Below are 27,078 nucleotides of genomic sequence, written 5' to 3' on the forward strand. Positions count from 1 at the left end.
TCGAGAAATGGCTGCCACCGCCTGGTGAACCCTTGAGCCGATCCTCTCAGGGCAAACTTTATCTGCTCCAGTTTAACAAACCCCGCCATATCGTTTACCCAGGCCTCCAGTCCGGGGGGTTTCGCCTCCTTCCACATGAGTAGGATCCTGCGCCGGGCTACGAGGGACGCAAAGGCCACGACATCGGCCTCTTTCACCTCCTGCACTCCCGGCTCTTCCGCAACTCCAAATAGAGCTAACCCCCAGCCTGGTTTGACCCGGGCCTTCACCACCTGCAAAATCACTCCCGTCACTCCCTTCCAATACCCTTCCAGTGCCGGGCACGCCCAAAACATATGTGCGTGGTTTGCCGGGCTCCCGCCACACCTCCCACATTTGTCCTCCACTCCAAAGAACTTGCTTAATCTTGCCCCCGTTATGTGTGCTCTATGTAGCACCTTAAATTGAATCAGGCTAAGCCTGGCGCATGAGGAAGAGGAATTTACCCTGCTTAGGGCATCAGCCCACATACCCTCCTCTATCTCCTCCCCTAATTCTTCTTCCCACTTTCTTTTTAGTTCGCCCACCGACTCCTCCCCCTCTTCCCTCATCTCTCTATAAATCTCTGACACCTTGCCCTCTCCGACCCACACCCCTGAAAGCACCCTGTCCTGTATCCCCTGTGTCGGGAGCCGCGGAAATTCCCTCACCTGTTGTCGAGTAAACGCCCTCACCTGCATATATCTCAAGAAATTCCCCCGGGGTAACTTATACTTTTCCTCCAGTGCTCCCAAGCTCGCAAAAGTCCCATCTATGAATAAATCTCCCACCTTCCTAATTCCCAACTGGTACCAGCTCTGAAATCCTCCATCCATTCTTCCTGGGGCGAACCTATGGTTGTTCCTGATAGGGGACCCCACCAGGGCTCCCCGCACCCCTCTCTGTCGCCTCCACTGTCCCCATATGTTCAGTGTTGCCGCCACCACCGGGTTCGTGGTGTACTTTTTCGGTGAGAACGGTAGCGGCGCCGTCACCAGCGCCTCTAGACTCGTCCCTTTACAGGACCTTCTCTCCAGCCTTTTCCACGCCGCTCCCTCACCCTCCATCATCCATCTACGTATCATTGCCACATTGGCGGCCCAATAATAATCTCCCAAATTTGGTAGTGCCAGTCCTCCTCTGTCCCTACTGCGCTGCAGGAACCCCCTCCTTACTCTCGGAACTTTCCCTGCCCACACAAAGCTCGTAATGCTCCTATCTATTTTATTAAAAAAGGTCCTGGTGATTAAAATAGGGAGACATTGAAATATAAAAATAAGAACCTCGGGAGGACCATCATCTTAATTGCCTGCACCCTGCCCGCCAGCGATAAAGGCTGCATGTCCCACCTCTTAAAGTCCTCCTCCATTTGTTCTACCAGCCGTGTCAGATTAAGTCTGTGCAAGGTTCCCCAGCTCCTAGCGATCTGAATCCCCAAGTATCGGAAGTTTCTTTCCACTTTCCTTAGCGGTAAGCCTTCTATCTCTCTACTCTGGTCCCCTGGATGTATCACATATAATTCACACTTCCCCATGTTTAACCTATACCCCGAAAATTCCCCGAACCTCCTCAAGATTCGCATAACCTCTATCATCCCCCCCGCTGGGTCCGACACGTATAGCAATAGGTCATCCGCGTATAACGAGACTCGGTGTTCTTCTCTCCCTCTAGTCACCCCTCTCCATTTCCTGGAGTCTCTCAGCGCCATGGCCAGAGGTTCAATTGCCAGCGCAAACAACAATGGAGACAGCGGGCATCCCTGTCTTGTTCCCCTATATAATCGGAAATACTCCGATCTATGTCGACCTGTAACTACGCTTGCCGTTGGTGCCCCATAAAGTAGTCTAACCCAGCGAATAAATCCGTTCCCAAACCCAAACCTCCTTAACACTTTCCATAAATACTCCCACTCCACCCTATCAAATGCCTTTTAAAAAAAAAAACTTGTCAGCATTCTTGGAATCATGAGTTAAATTTGACTCTTTTTGGCCTTGTTGTTTATGACCCTTGTGTATGTGATCGACCAATAAGTGTGGAATGACATTACTGGAGTCTGATTATTGCCTTCATAGAAGCAGGCATCTTCTTTTTTTTTAAATTAAGAGTACCCAATTATTTATTTATTTATTTCCCAATTAAGGGGCAATTTAGCGTGGCCAATCCACCTAACCTGCAATCCACCTAACCTGGTGGGGCAACACGGTAGCACAGTGGTTAGCACAGTTGCTTCACAGCTCCAGGGTCCCAGGTTCGATTCCTGGCTTGGGGCACTGTCTGTGCGGAGTCTTCACATCCTCCCCGTGTGTGCGTGGGTTTCCTCCGGGTGCTCCGGTTTCCTCCCACAGTCCAAAGATGTGCAGGTTAGGTGGATTGGCCATGCTAAATTGCCCTTAGTGTCCAAAAAAGGTTAGATGGGGGTTACAGGGATAGGGGTGGAGGCGTGGGGATAGGGTGGAGGTATGGGCATAGGTAGGGTGCTCTTTCCAAGGGTCGGTGCAGACTTGATGGGCGGAATGGCCTCCTTCTGCACTGTAAATTCTATGATATGATTATGTTTGGGTTGTAGGGGTGAAACCCATGCAGCCATGGGGAGAATGTGCAAACTCCACACAGACAGTGAGCCAGGGCCAGGACTCGAACCCAGGTCCTCAGCTCCGCAGTCCCAATGCTAACCACTGCGCCACATGCCGCCCTAGAAGTAGGCATCTTAAGTTAAAATGTGAAAATAGTATTTAAGTTGATTGTGGGCGGCACGGTGGCACAGTGGTTAGCACTATTGCCTCACAGCGCCAGGGTCCCAGGTTCGAGTCTGACCTCAGGTGACTGTGCGAAGTCTGCACGTTCTCCCCGTGTCTGCGTGGGTTTCCTTCGGGTGCTCTGGTTTCCTCCCACAATCCAAAGATGTGCAGGTTAGGTGAATTGGCCATGCTAAACTGCCCCAAAAGGTTAGGTGGGGTTACGGGGCTAGAAGTGGGGGATTGGGCCTCTGTAGTGTGCTCTATCGGAGCAAGGGCCGGTGCAGACTCGATGTGCCAAATGGCCTCCTTCTGCACTGTAGGAATTTTATGATAATGCATAAAATGGAATCTTGGAATCACAAATCTTGGAACAATGGCAGCACAGAGGTGCAGTGGTTAGCACTGCTGCCTCACGGCGCTGAGGGCCCAGATTCGAATCCCGGCCCTGGGTCACCGTCCGTGGGGAGTTTGAACATTCTCCCCGTGTCTGCGTGGGTTTCACTCCCACAACCCAAAGATGTGCTGGTGAGGTGGATTGGCTATGCTAAATTGCCCCTTAATTGGAAAAAAAATAATTGGGTACTCTAAAAAAAATTTTTTTTAAAACCTTGGAACAAAAGCTATTCATTTCAGGTTCATTTGTATAAATTCCTTTAGAACTGCAGGATATTAATCAGTATTTCAGGCATGTAAAGGTGGAAGTGTAGTTGACTGCAGGTGTGGCTGCCAAAAGGAAATCTCACTAGTCAAGCAGACAATACTCACTGGTGCAGTGCACTACACTTTGTACAAAAATACCAGGAGTGTCTAACCTGTAGTCCCTGAGCCTTAATTATACAGCCCTCCTAACCGAGCGTGCTTATATTTCTTATTTTCTGCCTGTGTTTGGCCTGCTGCAAATTTTATGGGGCAAAGAGTTTGGGAAGAACTATTTTTAACACAATTGCCTCATTGGCCATAAGTAGCCAAGATGCTAAGATCAGTTCGCAACTTGAAATTGGAACTTGGATTTAAACTTTATATGGTGATCCCAAAACTTTACAGTGGCAGGACTGTCTACTTATTTGCTGAATTGCCAGGACACACCCCAACCCAATATGATTGGGCTGTTGGGCTAAAATCATTGATTTGATATTGTCATGAATCCAAATAACAATTTAGCTGGTTCTGAATTGAAAGAAGGCTGCCTGTATTATTGTGGCTACTACATGTCTCTCACATTGGGATTGAATGGATGGGTAGGTGCAAACAGCTGCACTTTACTAACAGCTACAATTCAATTATTTAAGAGCTGTACGTCACTCAGGAGATTCAATTTGCCCATTCCTAGTCTATACATTTGCTCTGTACTTTTAAATGGTGTAGAGGGAGATATATGTGCACTTGCAAGTGTGCTTTATTCACCTCCTTGTTACTCCGTTTTATTATCTGGGCTGATTGCCTAGAGACAGCCCAGGACAGACATATTATAGCCAAACAAGTGTTACCAGCAGAGAGCCTCATCCAATGCTGTTATGCTTTGGAAAATTGTAGATGCATTGCCCTCAATTGTCTGTCTGTTGATTTTAAAGTATACATGATTACAGCCAGTGCCCAAGCATTTTCACATACATGGAGTTGACTTTGAGGCTCCATATGTTGAATCTCCACCTCAATAGTCCACAAGGGCAAAAATCAGTGGTGTTGTGTGACAGTCCTCCTGCTGTGATATCTAGAATGGAAATGGTGGATGGTGAACACCAGGCCTCCTTCATGATGCTTAAGGCTGATGTTACTGATTCAGGATCAGTACAACCAGCAGAAGTACAACCAGTAGGTCTAGACAACCATACAGGCTAACACAGGGACGACTGAGAGGCAGTATATCTGGAAGTAAGTTATTTAGTGCTGGACAGCAATTCAGAACTGCAAACTTTGCAATTAAGAAAGTTCAGGTGCTCGATATTTAACACCTTCAATAATTTATTGCACCTGCAATAAATTTGGCACTAACCTTGAGGTTAATCTCATGGAATGGTGGAACAGGTACGAGGGGCTGAATGGCCTACCCCTGTCCCTTTGTAACCTCTCATAACCTGTTATGACAAATTTTGAAGTGCTGCCTACAAATCTGATTGACCCTAAATATCATTTTTCCCCTTCAGGTACGCCAGAAAGCCTTGCAGAAAAAGAACGCCAGCTGTCTGCCATGATCAACCAGTTAATTAGTTTACGGGAGCAGCTCCTGGCAGCGCACGATGAGCAGAAGAAGCTAGCGGCATCACAAATTGAAAAACAAAGGCAGCAGATGGAGCTTGCCCGCCAGCAGCAGGAACAGGTGAGCTTGAGGAGTGAAAACCAGCTCTGCTATATTTTAACTGGGCCTGGCTACATCAACAACCAAGTGGCAAATAGGTACAGGCATTTCGATGAAAAATGGGGGGCGCGATTCAGGAGGAGGATGAGGAGGAGGAGGATGGGAGGGCGGCGGGGCACAGACACCATCGGGGCGCGGGATATGGCCGGGAGGCTGCACAACGCCACCGTTTGGGACAATGGGCACGCAATGCTTTGATCGCCGCATGATTCGCACACTAGGGGGAGGGCATCGTTGTTCAGGGCACTGGCACCATTGACTGCGCGCACTGGCACAATGCAGCACCCCCCTCACTCACCTCCCGCACCATCGCACAACCCTACCACACACGGCACCACCGTCAAACAACACAACACCTGCGGCACCTCGTTACTGTCAGTAGACCTCGACTTCCGTAAGCGGGTATGAACAGTGCCATGTTGGATGATGACAACCCGCTCTGCAATGAGCTGTGAGCTACAGATCACTACTGAATGTCTGACTCATGGCCATATCTGAACACCCCCCACCTCGGTGTCCTCCCATCACATGTCCATGTGGGACAGTGGGAGTCGGAGTGCTGCGGACGACGGCGTGTTTGGTGTTGGGGGGAGGGGATCCTGGCCTCACCCTGCGATGATCGTCGAACACCACCGTCACCGTGCACCCACACATCCCCCCCCCCGGCTGCCCCAGGCAGCAGAAATAGGACAGACGCATGAAGGTTTGTTGCAGCAACTTTAATTGTGACATTGAGCGGCACGTGCCCTAGACCCTATGACTAATCCGTGCCCTGCACCCGTGCCAACTTACTACGTGTCTAACGCTTTGGCCTTACAGGCCCTACCACTACGACTAGGTGTTTCCCCAGACGGTACATCAGGAGTGGAGGTGGACTGCTGAGAATCCTGCCCTTCAACGTGGCTACCTGTCAGCGCGCGCTTCCTGGGGTGGGGCTGCTCGGCGGGCATGCTGGATGGCATGCTGCCACCCTCCTCTGCCCGCTGCTCACCAGATGCACCAGGGACAGGACGGGGGGAGTGCGAGTGTTCCGGTCCCTCCATTGCTGTGGTAACCGGGACAGGCACCGGGACCACCTCCTCCCTCGGAGAACCCGTTGGTCTCCGGGCCTCTCTAAGGGACGGTGGTGCGCGCAGAGGCAAGCCCCCTTGTACCACAGACACCTGGTGCTGCCAGTGCTGGAGGCCCGCTGTGGAATCGACCAGGGTCTGAACGTTCCCGGCGATGGAGCTGAGGGAGTGCGACATCCGTCAGGGACAGCGCTACCTCCCGCTGGGTCAGGGCGACGCCATCCATCACATGGACAAGGCCGCCGATGCTCTCAGCGATGGCCTGCTGGGACTGGGCCATGGCCTGCTGGGACTGGGCCATGGCCTGCTGGGACAGGGCCAGACCCCGGAGCGCGGCGGCAATGTCCATGTGGCTCTGGAGCATGGCTGCCTGTGAGTGGGCAGCCCTGTCATGGGCCACGGATGACGCATGCACACTAAGCCCCACGCCCTGAAGAACCTGACCCATGGCCGAAACCGTTTCCCCCATTGCCTCCATCGCGGACGCCACCCGGTGTCGGCCTGGGTTGCAGCCATGACCGGCACCACTCCCTGCTCATGGACGCGGATGGACTCGTCCAGCTGCGCCTGCAGTTGCCGGAAGGCAACCGTCATCCCGTCGTCTGGTCCCTGGGGTAGCGAATGCATCGGGTCTGTGGGTGGGCCTGGAATGCCCAGGAACCCGGGAGCCGTCTGGGCAGAAGCTGGTTGCTGGGCCTGGCCTGCCCTCCGACCGTCCAGCCCCTCGGCTGCTTCTACCTCCACCTGCTGTACCGGTTCGGCGGTGTGGTGCGCAGCAGTCTGTGAACCAGAAGCCTCGTCACTTACTTGCCCAACCGAGGTGAGTGTATCTGCGATGTTGGATGGTGTGGGTGACAGCAGTGCCGCGGCCGCTAGGTCCTCGTCTGTCCTCAGCTCTGGTGTCTCCTGTGTGGAACCTTGGCCCGGTGCATTGAGACCACGGCCGATGCCAGGTGCCGTGCCCCTGTGCCTCGATGTCGCGAAGTCCTCTGTGCGACACTGTCCGGACTCGCTGTCCCTTCCTCGTCCGTCACACTGTCATAAGAGTCCTTACTGTCCGTCCTGACATCTCCGTCTGTCCTCTGTGCGTCACACCTCGATGGCCCGGCCTCAGAGGATGGCCCTCCTGCCCGTGATCCTTGCCCTCTGTCCCATGCGTCCCTGTGGCCAGAGGAGGTTGGGGCTGTACGGCGGCGAGGTGAACGGGCAGTTCCAAGGCGGTGCTCGTGTGGCCCTGGAGAACACAGTAAGACACGTTTTGTTAGACTCACGTGGCCATATGTGAAGGTGTGGAGGGGGGGGTTGTGAGGGTGTGGACTGTGGGGATGGTGCAGTGTCAGGCGGTGGGGTGTGAGGGTGTGGACTGTGGAGGTGGTGCAGTGTCAGGCGGTGGGGTGTGAGGGTGTGGACTGTGGAGGTGGTGCAGTGTCAAGCGGTGGGGTGTGAGGGTGTGGACTGTGGGGGTGGTGCAGTTTCAGGCGGTGGGGTGTGAGGGTGTGGACTGTGGAGGTGGTGCAGTGTCAAGCGGTGGGGTGTGAGGGTGTGGACTGTGGGGGTGGTGCAGTGTCAGGCGGTGGGGTGTGAGGGTGTGGACTGTGGGGGTGGTGCAGTGTCAGGCGGTGGGGTGTGAGGGTGTGGACTGTGGGGGTGGTGCAGTGTCAGGCGGTGGGGTGAGAGGGTGTGGACTGTGGGGGTGGTGCAGTGTCAGGCGGTGGGGTGTGGACTATGGGGGTGGTGCAGTGTCAGGCAGTGGGGTGTGAGGGTGTGGACTGTGGGGGTGGTGCAGTGTCAGGCAGTGGGGTGTGAGGGTGTGGACTGTGGGCATGGTGCAGTGTCAGGCGGTGGGGTGTGAGGGTGTGGACTGTGGGCATGGTGCAGTGTCAGGCGGTGGGATGTGAGGGTGTGGACTGTGGGGGTGGTGCAGTGTCAGGCAGTGGGGTGTGAGGGTGTGGACTGTGGAGGTGGTGCAGTGTCAGGCGGTGGGGTGTGAGGGTGTGGACTGTGGAGGTGGTGCAGTGTCAAGCGGTGGGGTGTGAGGGTGTGGACTGTGGGGGTGGTGCAGTGTCAGGCGGTGGGGTGTGAGGGTGTGGACTGTGGGGGTGGTGCAGTGTCAGGCGGTGGGGTGTGAGGGTGTGGACTGTGGGGGTGGTGCAGTGTCAGGCGGTGGGGTGAGAGGGTGTGGACTGTGGGGGTGGTGCAGTGTCAGGCGGTGGGGTGTGGACTATGGGGGTGGTGCAGTGTAAAGCAGTGGGGTGTGAGGGTGTGGACTGTGGGGGTGGTGCAGTGTCAGGCAGTGGGGTGTGAGGGTGTGGGCTGTGGGCATGGTGCAGTGTCAGGCGGTGGGGTGTGAGGGTGTGGACTGTGGGCATGGTGCAGTGTCAGGCGGTGGGATGTGAGGGTGTGGACTGTGGGGGTGGTGCAGTGTCAGGCAGTGGGGTGTGAGGGTGTGGACTGTGGGGGTGGTGCAGTGTCAGGTGGTGGGGTGTGAGGGTGTGGACTGTGGGCATGGTGCAGTGTCAGGCGGTGGGGTGTGAGGGTGTGGACTGTGGGGCTGGTGCAGTGTCAGGCGGTGGGGTGTGAGGGTGTGGACTGTGGGGCTGGTGCAGTGTCAGGCGGTGGGGTGTGAGGGTGTGGACTGTGGGGCTGGTGCAGTGTCAGGTGGTGGGGTGTGAGGGTGTGGACTGTAGGGCTGGTGCAGTGTCAGGCGGTGGGGTGTGAGGGGGGGGTTGAGGTATTGATGGAATGAAGGACTGCATGCATACAGTGGATTCTCACTTGGAGCTTCGCCTCCGACCTGGCATGGTGCTACCTCCCGGTTGGCGGCTCCCCCAGCAAGGTCCAGTGCCCTTTGCTCATAGACGATCAGGGGGTGCAGCTCAGGCGATACCCCTCCAGTTCTTGTACGCTCCCTGTAATTGTGAGCTGTCCTGCCCTGGGGGGCGGGGGGGGGGGGGGGGGGGATGAACCTCAGGGTTAGGCGGACATTGGCAGGACGCACACATGAACGCCACATTATCACAAGGTGGCAACACTACGACCCACGCCAGGCACCTGCCCATTCGGTGGGGTGGGGAGTTCCCACATGTGTCCCGTGTGCAACGTTGGGCCCCAGCATCCCCCCCCCCCCCCCCCCCCCCCCGGGCAGGGGGGGGGGGGCATTGCCCGGGGGGGAGTGTCAGGGTACTTAGCCTCACTGCCCTCGTGAGGTCATGCAGTTTCTTCCTGCACTGGTCTCCCGTGCGGGGGATGTGCCCCACAGCGCTGACTGCAGCCACCACCTCTCACCATTCACGCCTCACGGTGCTGCATGTCTGCCGGTGTCCACGTCTGGGGAAGAGGATGGCCCGGCGCTCCTCAACTGCCTCCAGGAGTGCCTCCAGGTCGCTGTCCCGGAAGCGGGGAGCGGTGCGACGTAGCCCATCCATGTCGGGTCCCGGTGTGTGTGTGCCCCGTCCGCACACTTCCTTATATGTAGCGCGGCGTCATCGTGGCATTGCGCGATGACGCTGCCATTCCTGCACAACGCCCACCGTGTTTCTCGCGGCGCCGCTGATGGCCCCTTTTCAACCTGTGAATTGGTCGCGGCGGGGGCCTGTTCGTGCCATCGTGGAACGCGACGCCGCTCACAATGGCATGGGCACTTAGTCCCGTGATCAGAGAATCGCCCCCCAAGTCTCATTTTCTTTTCCTTTGACATCAATGGAGAACAAGATCGAGCATGGTATGAATTGAGTGGCCAATTTGATATAACCTAAAGTCAAAATAACTCCAATTGAAACTGTTTTGTAGGTTACCTAACCAGAACTTAAACATTGTAGCTAGAACAGTCTGCGTCCACAGCTTTCTAATAATCATCAATCTTACTCCGAGTCATTTTTTTCAACCTCTTGTGCAATCCATACATATTCTTTTATTCTGTTCCCTGAGGAATTGTGGCTATATCATTGGAGTGCTATTTAAGAGATGCTGGGATGTGGAAGGGTGGAGACAGGGCATTGTAATTACTTTCTCATTTTTTCTAGTTTTTTTTTCTATTTACCTCTTCAATTTATATTGGACTTACATAGCAAATATTTAATTAATTTATATTTTGCACATGTCAGTTGTTGTTTGTGCTTCCTGGCTATGTTGACAACAATGTCTAATTTTTAAAATTCAAAATGAATTACTAGGTGGGCAAATGCATTGTGTTCCCCGTGAGGACCATCATTGTACATACAGCTGGGTGAACAGCCTGCAGATATACATTGCTCTCTCCTGGCCTGCATCCCTCAACTTACTTCCTGGGACCAGCCAAATTAGGATGTTAATTCTCTATTCTATTTTACATTCTAATAACAGTGCCCTCAGCAGTACACTAACCAATTAGACCTTCATCCTCTTCAAACGATCTTGTGCTTTTTTCTTTCCTTTTGGTATTTTTTTAGTTTATTTATTTTTCTCTTCCCAGTGTATTCTTCTACTCATCATTTCATAGTTTATTTTCTCATTTTCTTCTTGTTCTACATCTATTGTTTCCTTTTCTTCCCTCCCTCCTCCTATTTTTATTTCCCACTCTTCTTCCTATAGACATTTGTTTTATTTTCCTGTTGGAAGTTTAAGTCTGCAGTCTGGTTGAATGCAGTGGATTTGGAAGGCAGACTTTAGCGGAATCAAAGATTCAGGTTAACTGAGCAGTGACTCCAAAATGGGTCTGGGGTTAAACTGCTTTGGCTTTAGTGTCTGAGCAATCCTCTGAGAGACAGCAGCCTGCTGTTTACTATATCCATTCTGAGGCGTTTTTCACAGCGTTTTAAAAAATAAATAAAATCCTCCCCAATTTTCTTCAATTCCCTCCTTGATAGATCATGGCTGCAAAGGCACCTGTATCTCACCCAAGTGGCCATTCTGCATCTGTGAACTTTGACGGCGATTGTCTCCAGGCTGAAGATGAGCATTAGGATCTTGTCTGATCATGTCTCCTTCTGAAATTCATACATGTGCATCTCCAGCGCAGGATTATTGTACCATAATCGGGGTGCGATTCACTGACCCCGTTGTGCCTCCCACAAAATTTGCGACAGTCAGGATGTCTCGCGAGATTCACCGAATCGCGCAGACATTGCGATATGGATCACGCCCGTGCAACTCATTTAGATATGCAAGCGCCAGATTCTCTTGGCACCCGGGAACAAACGGCCTCTCCAGCGAGGTCCCGACCAGGCGCCGTTTGGTATTAGTCCAAACAAATGTGGATCAGGTGTAACAGCACCTGGGTGTCTCCCTGGCCATTGGAGACCCCTGGGTGATCGGGGACAGGGCCTCATGGCACCCTGAATCTCCCTCTGGCACCGGGCACCTTGACACGGCCAGCCTGACAGCTTGCCACATTCACCCTGGCACTGACATGGTCCCTGGGAGGTACTACCAGGCTGGCAGGGGTACTGACAGGGTGCTGGGGTGACAATGCCGGATGCCCGGGCACAGGGGAGGCAATGCCAAGAGTCAGGGCCCTGAGGGGAGCCATGCCCATGGAAGGGTGGTTATGAAGGGGCATCAAATATTTGGGGCATGAGGTGTGGGGGTGTTGAAAGAGGTGGTCGGTAGGCCTGCAAAGTGGGGGGGAAGGCTCTCAGCAACACCATGGCAGGGAGTCCTCACTTTGAGGGGAGGGGGGTGGTGGGCTAATGCCCATGTGTGTGGGGGGTGGGACATTATTTGTGTGTCGGGGACCCTCAAGCTCACTTAGAGATCGGGGCATCCTTTCAAAATGGTGGTCCGGTCTCTGAGGACCCAGTCTCGCCAGTGTGTTCAGCCTCCCATTGCTGAAAACATTTCTAAGTGTGTGCTGGACTATGAAGAAACTTCCCAAGGCCCCAAAAAGGTTTGTTTGAATTCAAACAGCAGTATTTGAAATAATACCTTCACCATATTGTGGGAGTCAGTCCTGGGGCCTTCCTGGTTTATGTGGCTCACACTCACTGGGTAAATTTGTTGAGTCATCGGGAAGGTCCTTCTGGTATTTTTTTTTTTAAATTTAGAGTACCCATTTCATTTTTTTCAATTGAGGGACAATTTAGCATGGCCAATCCACCTACCCTGCACATCTTTGGGTTGTGGGCGCGAAACCCACGCAGATACGGGGAGAATGTGCAAACTCCACACGGACAGTGACCCGGAGCCGGGATTGAACCTGGGACCTTAGCACTGTGAGGCAGCAGTGCTAACCACTGTGCCACCGTGCTTCCCTCCTTCTGGTATTTTAAATGCTGCTGTGAGAGACACGTATCCCTAACCAAATGTTTTAGTCTTTGTGTCCAATATAGAGATGAATTGCAAACAATGGGAATTGTAAATATAAGCATACACTGTCACCTGCCACTGTTCTCAGATTATTTGATTTTGTTCAGGCTAGAAGTTCCTGACAGGTGCTGTCAAGCTTCTCAGACAATTTCACTGCTTCTGCCAGTCACCAGTTGTCATTACAGTCCTGTGGTGATGTTAGTTACAGTATATCTGCCTCTCTGTGAAATTGCCCTCAGGGGGCCAGTCACTACTAAATGCAGAGGTGAGAATGAATAGCTTCTGGAAGATGTAAAACAACACATAAGAGTCCAGGAAGCAGAGGAGATAAAAAAAAAGGTTTGCATTTATATTGTGCTTTTTGCAATCTCAGAATGTCTCAAAACAGTTTGCAATTGATTAAGTACTTTTGAAGTGTTGTCACAAACATCCATGACCAGATGTTTCAATATTGTTGGTTGAGGGTTAAATATTGCTGAAGATGCCATGGAGAATGCCCCTGTTCTTCATATCGTGCAATGAGATATTTAATGTCCACCTGACAGGGCAGGCAGGTTTAACATCTCATTTCAAATGTTGTCCCTCACACTGCACTGCACCACGCACTGCACTGGAGTGTCACCTTAGACCATCTCTGAAATAAGGTATCCCCATAACCTTTTGATTCCGAGACAAGAGCTCTACTCGGTGGCAAAGTAGTTGGGCGGCACGGTAGCACAGTGGTTAACACTGCTGCCTCACATCTCCAGGGACAAGGCTTCAATTCCAGCCTTGGGTGACTTTCTCTCTGTGTCTGCGTGGGTTTCCTCCGAGTACTTCGGTTTCCTCCCACAATACAACGGTGTGCAGATTAAGTGGATTGGCTATGGTAAATTGCCCCTTAGTATCCTACGGTTAGGTGGGGTTACTGGGTTACGGGGCTAGGGTTGAGCTATGAACTTCAGTAGGGTGCTCTTTCCAAGGGCCGGTGTAGACTCGATGGGCCTAGTGGCCTCCTTCTGCACTGTAAATTCTATGATTCCTGAGATATGGTTGACACCACATTAACTTTTTGAATTGGACAAGGCAGGGAAGAATCTGAGATGGTAAAAGAGTTCAGAGAATGAGAAAATGAGTTGCATTGAATTGACTGCATCAGAAAACCACTTAGAAAAACATGCAGGAGTCCGTGAGCGGGATTCTCCGACCCCCCCGCCGGGTCAGAGAATCTCCGGGGGGGCGGCGTGAATCCCCCCCGCCGTTCCGACGCCGGCTGCTGTATTCTCCGGCGCCAGTTTCCGGGCAGGGGCGGGGTTTACGGCGCGCCGGTCGGTGGCCATTGGCAGCAGCCCCCCCCCGGCAATATTCTGGGCCACGATGGGACGAGCGGCCGTCGGTTTCTGGCCAGTCCCGCCGGCGTGAAATGTACATGGTCCATCACGGCGGGTCCTGTCTTGGTGGCCGGCTAGTTGAGTCCTCGGGGGGGGGGGGGGGGGGGGGAGATCCGGCTCTGGGGGGGGCCCCCACAGTGACCTGGCCCGTGATCAGGGCCCACCAATCTGCGGGCGGGCCTGTGCCATGGGGGCGCTCCTTCCTTCTGTGCGGGCCCATGCCGGCCGGTCTGCGCATGCGCGGAACCACGGCAGCAGTTCTGCGCATGCAGCAACTCGCACCGGCCCTCCGGCTCCGGACTAACCCCCGGAAGTGCGGAGGATTCCGCACCTTCCGGTCGGCCCAACCCCGGAGTGGTTCGCGCCGCTCTTGGTGCCGGCGTCGGGCTACCCGGCCAGTTGCGGGAGAATCCCGCCCTGTGAGTCTGACAGAAAGGTTTAGCCAATGAGAACTCCAGGAGATTGAAAAAGAAGGGTTCAACGATGTCCTGAACATTGAAGGAAAAATTCTGAAAGTTGTAGGAAGCTGCAGCTGAAGGTGTCCTGGATCGATGAGTCTGAGGAAAGAGGGTGGGCTTTGGAAATGTAACAAAATTAATGGGTTAGGGTGGGAGGGAGGGTTAATCAAGAGGCTGAGGATAAAGGTGAGAAGAATTTTGAAGGGGATCTGAGGCTGAGAGATTAAAGATGGGGGGCTAAGCTGTGGTAATTTGAGAATAAAGCACACCTACGCCTCCTCAGGAAAAGGATAATTAGATCAAAAGAAAATATTGGATTAGGACAAGGAATCATGAGGGGACATTTTTTAACTAAAGAAATAAATGACAGTTAATTCGAAGCTAGCGTATGCATTAATGACTTGGTCTCAGCCGTGGCTCAATTGGTAGCACACTTGCCTGAATCAGGAGGTTGTGAGTCCCACTCCAGAGACTTGAGTACAGAAATCTAGGCTGGCATTCCAGTGCAATTGTAAGGGAGTGCTACACTGTTGAAGGTGCCATCTTGTAGTTAAACCAACGTCCCCTCTGCCCTCTAATGATCACATTGCACCATTACAAAGAAGAGCAGTGACCTGGCCAATATCCAATATTTATCACTCAATCAACTTGACACAAACAAATTATTTGGTTGTTATTGGCTGCTGTTGTGTGAGCTTGCTGTGCCTAAATTGGTTGCTGCATTCCCTACACCACAATAATGACGACACTTCAAAAAATGCTTCATTGGCTATAAAGTGGGTCGAGACATCGTGAGATTGTGATAGGTGCTATATAAATGCAAGTCTTTCAAATACTTTTTTCTTTGGAGAGTGAAATACTGTGCCACTTAACCTCACACCATGCTTCGAAAGAGTGGAATATGTTTCCTCACTTGGTCATTTTGTTTCTCTACTGGGCATAGCAGCTGTCATGAATTCTTGTTACTGTGGCATCAGAGGATTCAGGTTCTAGCGGCAGTGTGGCGGAGAGAAATGAGGCTAATTCTTTTTTTAAAAATTCCAATTAAGGGGCAATTTAGCGTGGCCAATCCACCTACCCTGCACACCTCTGAGTTGTGGGGGTGAGACCCACGCAATCACGGGGAAAATGTGCAAACTCCACACGGACAGAGACCTGGGGCCGGGATCGGAAATTAAGCTAATTCAAGAGATCAAGAATTATTACACAAGTTGAGGCTCTTTGCACTCAAAAGAGATGTCTCAAACAGGAACTTTCAGCAGTACTTTTATTTTTAAAAAAAACTTTAGAGGACAAATAAAGTGAACCCATATCAATTCTTTCTGAGAAACTGGGCAGAGAGTGCAGTTTCCGAACTCTGGGAGGAAAGTCTCCGATTGACGCCAAAAAGTAATTTTTTATGTGAGGGTGATCAGTAATGGGAATGGTGGCCAGGAAATGTGGTCGAGACCAGGAAAACTGTGCTCGCTGAAGAAGCAGATCGATGCTGCAATGGGAAGATGATAGGATTGGGAAGAATAGGATGAAATCTGTTGTGGTGGGTGGGAGTTGGGGGGCGGGGGGGTGTTGAGCTTTTTAAAAATTTACGCCTATCTTATGATCTTAACCCTTGTAGGAAAATTGCCATGATAGGACCGTAAAATTAGAGTGTTTTTGAGAATAACGTTGCAGCCAAAAATGATCCTTATTCATGATTGGAATTAGTAATTACAATCACGAGCTGATTGCAGCTGTGCTCCATGGTTTGATCTCGTAATCTAAAGTCAGGCATCCCCAGTCACATCCCTGTTCTTTAAGACACAATTGTACCCACTCCACAGTCACTCCAGAGTAAAGAATGCCTTCCTAAATGGGGCTTATTAGTGAAATCATATTGACAGTCCCACCATATTATTATGAAGAGCAGTGTATAATAGAGCTCGTACGTTGCGCTTGTTTTAATCAGCCTCAGATCACCAAGCTTTCCATGTCCAAATATTTGCCCACATGCAAGCGTATACACTCGGCTTATAATGGGAAATAAGATACAAGAATACGTACAAAATGAGAAGTTAGGATGTCATTTAGATATGCAGACACGACACAGTAATTAACTGTTGACACTTGTGAATAAGCTAGCTCAAATTAATCTTGACACATTTGCAGACGAGTGATATCTTACAGTGAACACTTTGTAATTATATTTGAAAATGAAAATTAAATGACACTTAAAACTGGGTTGTCATGCTCAATGAAGCGGGAATGTAGTTAGATGGATGGGCGCAATAAAAACAACTTGTTTCTCCCTTGTTGGCAGATGATTTGAAACAGCAAAAAAAAAAGTTGTGTTTTGATTTATTCTGTTAATTTTGGTTTTAAAAAATATATATTTTCCCTCCTCTCCAGATCGCAAGACAACAGCAGCAACTATTACAGCAGCAACACAAAATCAACCTTCTCCAACAGCAAATCCAGGTCAGTTTCTCCCAGCCTCTCGTGGTGCCCTTTACCTCAGCTGAAGTGAAATCTCCAACTCGAAGATATATCACCCGTGGTTGAAAGTTTCCTGAGCTCAGGGTAGCTTTTTAAAGTCACTTAAAAATCGATGTTTTTACTTGTATTTCAATCATATACTGAAAGATGTTTCAAGATTGTTTTACAGATGGGAGAAAACAGTTGAGGTGGAGAGGAATGAGATAATAGAAAGGTAGCTGGGGAGAGGCTGAAGGAGGTTACATGGCAGAGAATTTCTGGGGGGTGTGGTGTGCTGCAAGGGATTTATTTGGCAAGGTGAAATGAGAGCATAGAGGAATTTGAAAGTGATGAGAAGGATGTTGAAGGAAGACATGTTCTCGAAAACTAAATCCAATTCGGGCAGGATTGACTCTTGTAGGATCGCTAGTCCTTGTTGTAAAATACAGGTGGCAGATGTTATGGCTTCAACTCAAGAGTAGGCTTGGATCATCTAAAAAAAACAATGCTTTTATGTTGAATTAAAAAAATTGAGACATCTTTAACAGGATGGCAGTGGTTAGAGTCAGTATTCTGAGTTTGGAAATTCAAACAGGGTTGCTTACCTCTGAATTCTAGCCATTCTATCACCCTAGAAAATGCTTGTGTGGATGATGATTGAGAACAGCACTGGGCTTGACTACACTTTCCAAGTAAGTCATCAGCATTCACTGTCTAGTGTGACTTGTGGGTGGACTGATGGAAGGCTTGGCCAGTTGTATCACTGTGAACCAGCGCCTTTCGGGACTGGTAAAAGGAGTGTGCAAACAATAAAGATTATTCAGTGGGTGGCATGGTGGTGCAGTGGTTCGCAATCCTGACCCTGGGTCACTGTCTGTGTGGAGCTAACTCATTCTTCCTATGTCTGCGTGTGTCTCACCTCTACAACCCAAAGATGTACAGGGTAGGTGGATTGCCATGCTAAATTGTCCCTCAGTTGGGAGAAAAAATGAATTGGATGCGATAAATTTATTTAAAAGAAACATAATTCAAGCATGGGAAAATTTCTAATGGAAATTGCTGAGCACTTTATACAGCATCAGAGTTCACTAACTAATCAAAGTGCAGAGCTTTGGCAGTCCTCTGTGCCATGAGAGTGATTATGCTATGGTTCTCACTGGAACTGAATTTGTCTTAAAGTACCAAACAAAGAGCTGACAGAGCCCTTCTAAACTCAACCAGCTACCCTGCAATTATATTCAAGCAGAAAGGATGCAGACCTTCTCAAATAATGTTAATACACAAAAAAATCATGAGCGGACATTAGCCTTGAAATTACTCTGAATGATGTATGAATGTTAAACAAATTCATAGCAGCTTCCTGTGTCAATTTTAACAGCAATATTAACTAGTTTAAAACCACTTTGTAAATGGTAGACATATTAAGTTGAGATGTAACCACCCAGAATATATACAGCACAACTGAGAGTTTCAACACACACTACATTGAACTATATAATGCTACACTGAACTATGTACCATTGTGGATAGGAAGAGTGGCTGGATAATTAACTTTTTCATTTACATGCTGCTATTTTTCTATGTTTCTTGCTCAATGGATTAATATAATTTTTGAACACAAATGCTGAGAAATGACTACAGTGATAAACCAAAACTTTTGAGGATATGATACTGTTTCACTGACGGTGCGGGGCAGGTTGTATGGGCAGAATGATCTGTGGACAGGGGGAGCACATGGGGGTGAGAATAATAATCCGTATTGGCTCTGTGTCACAGAATAATCCCTCCACATGATCTCCCTGTGCTTCCATTGGAATCAAACAGTCCACAAAATGGATGAGAATTCTATGGAAAGAACAGTTTGCAGCTGGGGAGGAGCAGTACAGACGGAGCAATCTGCATGTCATATGCACAGAAATATCCATGGCAGGAGGAGATGTGAACATTGTGGAGGGAACAGTCACTGCAATAAAGGAATCAGTAAGAAGTCTTACAACACCAGGTTAAAGTCCAACAGGTTTGTTTCAAATCACTAGCTTTCGGAGCACTGCTCCTTCCTCAGGTGAATGAAGAGGTATGTTCCAGAAACATATATATAGATAAAAGTCAAAGATGCAAGACAGTGCTTTGAATGCGAGCATTTGCAGGTAATTAAGTCTTTACTGATCCAGAGATAGGAGTAACCCCAGGTTAAAGAGGTATGAATTGTCTCAAAACAGGACAGTTGGTAGGATTTTGCAAGCCCAGGCCTGATGGTGGGGGATGAATGTAATGCGACATGAATCCAAGGTCCCTATTGAGACCGTACTCATGTGCGGAATTTGGCTATAGGTTTCTGCTCGCCGATTTTGCGTTGTCGCGCATCCTGAAGGCCGCCTTGGAGAACGCTTACCCGGAGATCAGAGGCTGAATGCTTTTGACTGCTGAAGTGTTCCCAAACTGGAAGGGAACATTCCTGCCTGGCGATTGTCGCGCGATGTCCGTTCATCCAATCAAATAGACCAATCAAATAGACAATTAACTTAATGACAGAGGGGAAACGATAGGGACAGTCTGTGACCGTGGAAAGCATATGGAGAGATCAGTCTACATTACAAAGGGGAAGCATATAAAATGTGTATCGCGTGAAGAAATTGATGTGTCAGCAAAGATCCTTATGGATTAAGAACTGAATTGATAACGGAGCAGGGAAAAATGAGATGAGTATTTCTGCGCTTTGGTAAAAGCTCTAACAAGGTAGCAGTGTGGGGAAACTCAACCGCCAATTTTGTTTGAGCAGAAATGTAAAAATGCTTAAAACTCTTATTTTAATTTATTTTTTCTATCAAGCAAAATCTTCTGGTTAGATAACTTGAAAAACTTCAAGCAAAGTTCTCAACAGACCGAAAATTAAAATGCGCCGTTATCTTCTACTTTGCTTTGCTTACCAGGTCTGCAGCACATGTGCTGTTCAAATGACACGTTTTATTTTAAAACAAATTCTGCTCAGGTCCTTTTTAACAAATGAAAGAATCCAAATTTTCTGCAAATTACAGCACTAATTATTTGTTCAGTTTTTGCATTACTTTTCAGGAATGTGTGAGGCACTTTTCACACATATTGGATCTGTTGGGAGTTAGCAAACTAACACCTGTAAAACACATTTCTTAACAAATTCTTTGTATATTTCAGTTCACGGTGAGTTACTCCAGTCTTGTTAAATAAAAGGACAGATGGATGTGTTATATGATAATTTTTTTATTTTAATTAAACCGCACAAAACGTTGTCCTGACTGTTCCCTTATCACGGGCCTGACAAGAAGTTATTGTTGGAGACAGCCCTTGTCCCACCTGCAGAAGTCAGAACCTGTCCCATCACAAAGGTTGCGCTGTGTGGAATTTAGTGTTCAGCTGATGAAGACATTCTTCTGTATACACCAACTCTGGACGTTCCCAGGTCTGACTTCCACTCTGTAATTAACTGGCTGATTTAAGTTGGGACAACTAGGCTTGTTATAGTCAGCTTCAGTGTCCTACGTTTCCAAAATAAAATTTGCATTTCTGTAGCACGTTTCACAACCACCGGATGTCCCAAAGCATTTTAATTTATTCTTTCATGAGATGTTGGTGTTGGCATTAAACAAAATATATTGGGCGGGATTCTCCCCTACCCGGCGGGGCGGGCTATACCCGCGTCGAGGAGTGGCGTGAACCACTCCGCCGTCGGGCCGCCCAGAAGGTACGGAATCATCTGCACCGGCGGGGTTGGCGCCACGCCAGCCGGCACGGAAGGGCTTGGCGCCACGCCAACCACGCCGAATGACCTTCGCCGGTCGAGCGAGTTTGCGCATGTGCGGGCGCGCCAGCGCATGCACGGGGGGTTCTTCTCCGCGCCGGCCATGGCGGGGGTTGACAGCAGCTGGCGCGGAGGGAAAGAGTGGCCCCAGGGCACAGGCCCTGATCGCGGGCCAGGCCACCGTGGGGACACCCCCCGGGGACTGATCCTCCCTCGTCCCCCCCCCCCCCCCCCCCCCCCCCCCGAGGACTCTGCAGGCCGCCCGTAGAGCCAGGTCCCGCTGGTACGGACCTGGCTTGAGTTACGCCGGCGGGACTGTCCGAAAATGGGCGGCCGCTCGGCCCATCACGGGCCGGAGAATCGCCGGGGGGGGCCGCAGTCAGCAGCTGCTGACCAGCACGGCGTGATTCCCGCCCCCGCCAAAACCCCGGCGGCGGAGAATTCGGCAGTCGGCGGGGTGGGATTCACGCCGCCCCCCCCGCCGATTCTCCGACCCGGCAGGGGGGTCAGAGAATCCCGCCCATTTTTATTGAACATTTTTTAACAAATACAGAACAATAAAATAAAACAAACCGCACCTTCAAGCACAACAGCAACCCCCAACCCCTCCCAATAGCTGATGGTAACTAACTCTTTAAAGAACAGGATGAAAGGTCGGCATCTTTTATGAAACCTTGCACTTGCACCCCTTAACGTGTACTTAATGTTCTCAATGTGCAAAACCTCAATAAGATCCCCCAGTCATTCCGAGGCAGTGGGTAGAGAAGCTGACTTCCACTCCAGCAGCACCCTCTTGCGAGCAATCAGCGAGGCGAAGGCTAAGACATCCGTCCCCGTATCCGTCTGCAGCTCCAGCTGGTCTGACACCCCAAATATGGTCACTAGGGGACCGGGCTCCAATTCCATTTTAAGAATTGCTGATATGGTGCTGAAGTAAGAGACCCAAAATCTCACCAGCTCAGCACATGCCCAGAACATATGCACATGATTCGCCGGGCCCCTCCCACAATGCTCACACTTATCTTCCATCCCCTCAAACAACCGACTCATCCTAGCCCTAGTTAAGTGCGCCCAGTGTACTACCTTCAGCTGTATCAGGCCCAGGCTCGCGCACGACGACGAGGTGTTCGCCGTATGCAAGGTCTCACACCGCACCCCCTCATCTAATTGTAACCCCTAATTCTAGACAGTGGCCAGGCTTTGGGGAGTGAAGAGGAGAGTTACTTTCCTCAGAGTTCCCAGCCTCTGACCTGTTCTTGTAGCCACAGTATTTATATGGCTGGTTCAGCTCAGTTTCTGATGAATGTAACCCCAGGATATTGTTTGTGAAGGAATTCAGCGAGGGTAATGCCATTGAATTTCAGGGAGATGGTTAGATTGTCTCTTGTTAGAGAGTCATTGCCTGGCTTTCTTCAGCCCATGCCTGAATGTTGAGGGTTTTGAAGCATGTGAATATGGGTTGCTTCAGTATCTGAGGAATTACGAATGATACTGAACATTGTCTAATCATCAGCGAACAACCCCACTCCCTGACCTTATGATAGAGGGAAGGCCATTGATGAAGCAGCTGAAGATCATTGGGCCAAGTACACTAGCCTGGAGAATTCCTGCAGAAATGTCCTGGGTCTGAGATGATGACCTCCAACCAACACAACCATTTTCCTTTGTGCTAAGTTTGAGTCCAACCAGTGGAGAGTTTTTCCTGATCCACATTGACCTCAATTCTGCCAGGGCTCCTGGAAGCCTCACTCCGTCAAATACTGCCTTGATGTGAAGGGCAGTCACTCGCACCTCACCTCTGGTTTTCCGTTCTTTAGTCCAAGGCTTTAATGGAGCCGAGTGGCCCAAGCGGAACCCAAACCGAGTACCAGTGAGCACGCTATTGCTGTTTAAGTGCCACTTGATCATCAGTAAAGTGTTGGGAGATGTTGTCAACAGTGCTATCAAGAGGAGGCTGATGAGTGGTAATTGGCTGGATTGGATTTGTCCAACTTTTTGTGGACAGCCATACATAGGCAAGTTTCCAAATTGCCTGGTAGATGCCAGTTGTAGCTGTTTTGGAGCAGCTTGACTGGGGACAAGGCTGATTCTGGAGCATATGTCTTCAGTACTGTTACTGGGATGTTGTCAGGACCTATAGCCTTTGCAGTATCCAGGGTCTTCAGCTGTTTATTATGTGGAGTGAATCTAATTGGCTGAAAATTGGCATAAGTGATTTTAGTAACCTCAGGAGGAAGCCTAGATGGTTCATCAACTCAGCTGAAGATGGTTGCAAATGCTTCAGCCTTGTATTTTGCTCTGATGTGCTGTGCTCCCCTGTCGTTAAGGATGGCGATATCGCTGGAGCCAAGTGTCCACCATCATTCAAGACTGGATGTGGCAGACCTTTGATCTGATCTATTGGTTGTGGGATTGCTTAACTCTGTTGCATACTGCTTCTGCAATGCAGACAATGAAGTACTTTCCAAGTACAGTGACTGTTGTAATGTATGGGGTGCAGTGCCTAATTTACGCATAGCAAGCTCCCATAAAACAGCAATGTGATAATGATCAGATAATTTGTTTCTGTGACATGGATTGAAGTATAAATAGTGGCCAAGGGATCTTTTTCATTCAGTTGAAAGGACAGACAGGATCGTGGTTTTTGTCTCGTCCAAAGGACGGCACCAGTGAAGATGCAGTACTCTACTGGAGTGTCAGCCTAGATTTTTTGCCTTACGTCCTGAAGTAGAACTTGAACCCACAACCTTTTGACTCAGAGGTGAGAGTGCTACCAACTGAGCCACCAGAAAAAGAAAAGCCCTGTTTCTGATCACTATCCCGTTGTGAGGGAAAAATCAGCTTTGCAATGGTGCCCTTGACTGTCATATCAACCTGGTACCCTTCAAACCAGGCTACTTAACAATTTGGCTGAGATCCTGAAGGTAATATTCAGTGAGAACTTCCACTCCTATTGCCTATGGATTCGCACTTCGGCACCAGTCAGCAATTACATGAGTGGAGGCTTTCTATACATCTACTTCACTGAAGATCGCATACAGTGACAGGTAACTAGTACTGGCTCAAGCATTATTAAGTTGTCCATTTATCTTCCTTCAGCCATTATTATTGCTTTTTATCTTCCATTCATTATTTTTATTCTTTCTGTATTAACTTGAGGGGTGAGCTTCTCGGAAGAGCATATGGAAATATGAAGGGGTAAAAGGATATTCAGCCCATCAAACGTGTCTTTTCGAAGACCACTTAAAATACACCCCCGCCCTCATCCCGGCATGAACTTTAATGTCATGAGACAATTCCATATAAATATTTCTAATTCTCAGATATTCACCCATTCTATCTGTCCATTTCCCTTCTCCACTGCCATAAATGGAGGAACAGCGAGTTGCAGTATCTTCTAATGGTTTAATAGCTGAGTCATAATAACTAAGAAAAAGTTCTATGCTTGAGCACGCTGGTCCTCTATCCAGCCCCACTGCTCCCCTCTCTCTCTCTCTCTCTCTCTCTCTCTCTCTCTTCCCCCCCCCCCCCCCCCCCCCGGCCCACAACAGTATAAATCTGACCCTATTTTCAGTTCTCTCCAGCTTTGACAAAGAATCATCCAGACTCTAAATGTTAGATCCCTTTTCTCTCCACAGATGCTGTCAGGCCTGCTCAGATTGTCCAGTATTTTCTGTTTTTATTCCATGTTTGACCAGTTGTCAGTGCCAAATTAGCTCGATGTCTGCTATCCTGTGGATAATGTCGAAAGACTGGTGTTAAAAGTGAACCTGAGCAAGGAGTGAATGCTTTGAGGACAGAAAAGGAGGTGACTAATTGGCACCCCTTAGCCCAACTTTAACCTACAGCCCGACCCTAAAGCTTACATTAAAATCGTAATTATTTTGGAAAACAGACAGCAATAAGGTGGGGAGCAGGGTTAGCGAAGGCGGCCATAAGGCTGGCAGGAGCTGCAGCAAGGTTGGATGCAACTGTAATAAATCAACAAGATTGCCAAGAGTTGGACAAGCAGAATCAAGTTGGGAAGATTCAGCAGCAAAGCGAACAAGGAGAGACAAAACTGATTAATGAATTAAAAAGGTAAACTTATCTGCACTCATATTAAGAAATCACTGCTCCAGGGGCACGTGGCAGAACGTTAGACAAACTAGGAATGAAGTAGACCACAAAGACTGCAGTGGTTCAAAAGGTGCTCACCATCACTTTCTCGACAGCAATTAAGGATGGGCAACAAACATCCATATATCCACAGTGCATAAGTGAATTAGAAAAATGGCATGCTTGTGACAAAAGCAGGAGTATTACTTCAAGTGGCTCGTGAAACAAGAACCAGCGTCCAGATTATCCAGGCCGGTTTTTAATCTCCATTATGGATACTGAGCATGGTTAGCACTGCTGCCTCATGGCGCTGAGGATCCAGGTTCGATCCCAGCCCCGAGTCACTGTCCGTGTGGAGTTTGCACATTCTCCAGGTGTCTGCGTGGGTCTCACCTCCACAACACAAAGATGTGCAGCGTAGGTAGATTGGTGCTGCTAAATTGGCTGTTAATTGGGGAAAAAAAAGAATTGGGTACTGTAAATTTATTTTATAAAAATGGTTACTGTGAAATGGTGGGCATGGAGAATGGGTTGATCAAGGCAAAGCAAGCTATTGTCCCACAAAGAAGAAGACCAAGCAAGAAGGCACATCACCTCGGGTCATTCTCACTAGTAGCGGGATGAAAAGCAATAGCAGAGACCATGGACGAGACAACCATACTGCATGATATAAGGAGAATACTTCATTGTAAATGAAGAAAAATAATTTATTAAGGGGCAGATGATATATAAATTGCATCATATTTGTGCATTATATTAACTGTTTCTGAAGAGATGTTCCTGGGCATACGAAAGGTCAAAGCATTCCATTTAAACACATTATTGTGATGCTTTGGTGAGACTTTTTTTTTAACAGCCACTAGCCTGATGGCTGCACAAGGACAGGACTGTGATTGCACCTCTCTGCTAGAGTTCCTCTTTTATCTTACTATGCGTTCCTGGCTCCATCAAATCTTTCTGTTCTACACTATCTGTTGCCTGAGTGATCACTCCCCTGGTCAAATGAACTTAAAGTGTGGAAGTGAGTTATTACAGGTGGAATGACAAGACCATGGAGAGTAAGATGGTTTATTCTGTTTTGTGGTGCTTGATCAGTAGGAAGCCCAGTTAAATCTCACTGTTGCGAGCTTGATGTACACTGTTGTGTCATTGAGCTGTATTTGTGCACTGAGCCTGGCAGGGAAAGGGCAACCCAAGAGTAATTATAATTATTTTCTTTGACTCTGGAGACCATTCCTTTTTTGTTATTTGTCGTGTAAGTGATACCCTCCCTGCGAGCTCAGTTAGGGAATGTACACATTCCAAATCAACTCGGCTAAAGAAAGCTGACACTTCAATTGGCACACTACAAGAGTCTGATGTGTCTTTGAAAGAAGACAGAAGATCTAAACAGGCCAAATAGGTTGGGCCATTACAGGCCATTGCTGAGGTAAACTTCACAGACATTTTCTGCAAATTCATAATCGTAATTTGAAAAGAAAAGAAAGACAACTGTTTTTCTTCTCTCACTGATTGTGTTTTCCCTCTCTGCTCTCCTCCTTCATTAACTGAAGAGAGATGTCCTTTCTTTTAAATAAATAAAGTCCAATATTTAACTTTTATTTTTAACAGGCTACCCCTCATTAACCAAAAGGGCAGCTAATTGAATAGAAGATGACTTTCACCCTTTGAAGTGCTGAATGGTATTCGCAGCTGTCAGACTGTACCCACTGCGTCTGTAATTCAGCCTCTGTAAAATGATTTTCAGTGTGTTTCTCCTTGGAACACCAAACTCTAGGTTAGATAAGTATGCCCTGAGGACATTTTGAATTCATTGTAACTAATTTTTTTTGTTCTAATAGTGGAAATATGCAACTGGGTGAGTCTGGAGTGTGCTGAATCCATTCTCCATCATTGTTGTCATTGGCACTCACCGTAGGCCCCTTAAAAGAGCACTGCCAGCATTATTTTGTAATGAGGACAGAATTCTTAACTAAGCAAATAGCAAATAAGGAAAACATTTCCATCGGCAATGATGGTGGAGATGAAGGAAATGAGTTGCCCATGACTAAGTGGAAGGAGGAGAAATTAGCCAAGCTAATAAAAAAAAAGTACCCACTCGCAATGGAGTGGAAAATTGGATAACAGAGGCGGGGAGGGTAGCTATCTACTAAGGTAGCTGATTCTGCGTTTGTCACTAATACGTATGAAGATTTGAAAATACATCACCACCTGCAGGGCGATCTCCGGAAACTGAGATTATCAAGTCTTTATTGGATATATGAGGGTGGCATATTGGGGACGTACCAAGGTGACCTTTTGGACTTTAGTAATTAATGTACTTGTATCAATCAGTTGGGTTAATATCCCTAATAGTTCATGAATTATAATACTGGACATTAATCACTATTAGACACAATGTCAAAACAATTTATTGGCCCGGGCCTGCCAGATGCTAAGAAATAGATCAGGCAGACATGGAT

The 27,078-nt window shown here is 48.8% G+C and overlaps 1 protein-coding gene across 14 annotated transcripts in view; it reads left to right on the plus strand.

The window, feature by feature from the left end:
* The window catches only part of sox6 (SRY-box transcription factor 6), an 832,058-nt gene that overhangs the window by 566,503 nt on the left and 238,477 nt on the right, over positions 1 to 27,078 (plus strand). For all 14 annotated transcript variants that reach the window (XM_072466411.1, XM_072466398.1, XM_072466399.1 and 11 more), the window contains 2 exons: positions 4,901 to 5,073; positions 16,678 to 16,746. In XM_072466411.1, coding sequence (XP_072322512.1) covers positions 4,901 to 5,073; positions 16,678 to 16,746 — 242 coding nt within the window. The remainder of the gene's footprint in view (positions 1 to 4,900; positions 5,074 to 16,677; positions 16,747 to 27,078) is intronic.

This window comes from Scyliorhinus torazame, chromosome 10 (assembly GCF_047496885.1).
Source record: "Scyliorhinus torazame isolate Kashiwa2021f chromosome 10, sScyTor2.1, whole genome shotgun sequence".
Lineage (NCBI taxonomy): Eukaryota > Metazoa > Chordata > Chondrichthyes > Carcharhiniformes > Scyliorhinidae > Scyliorhinus > Scyliorhinus torazame.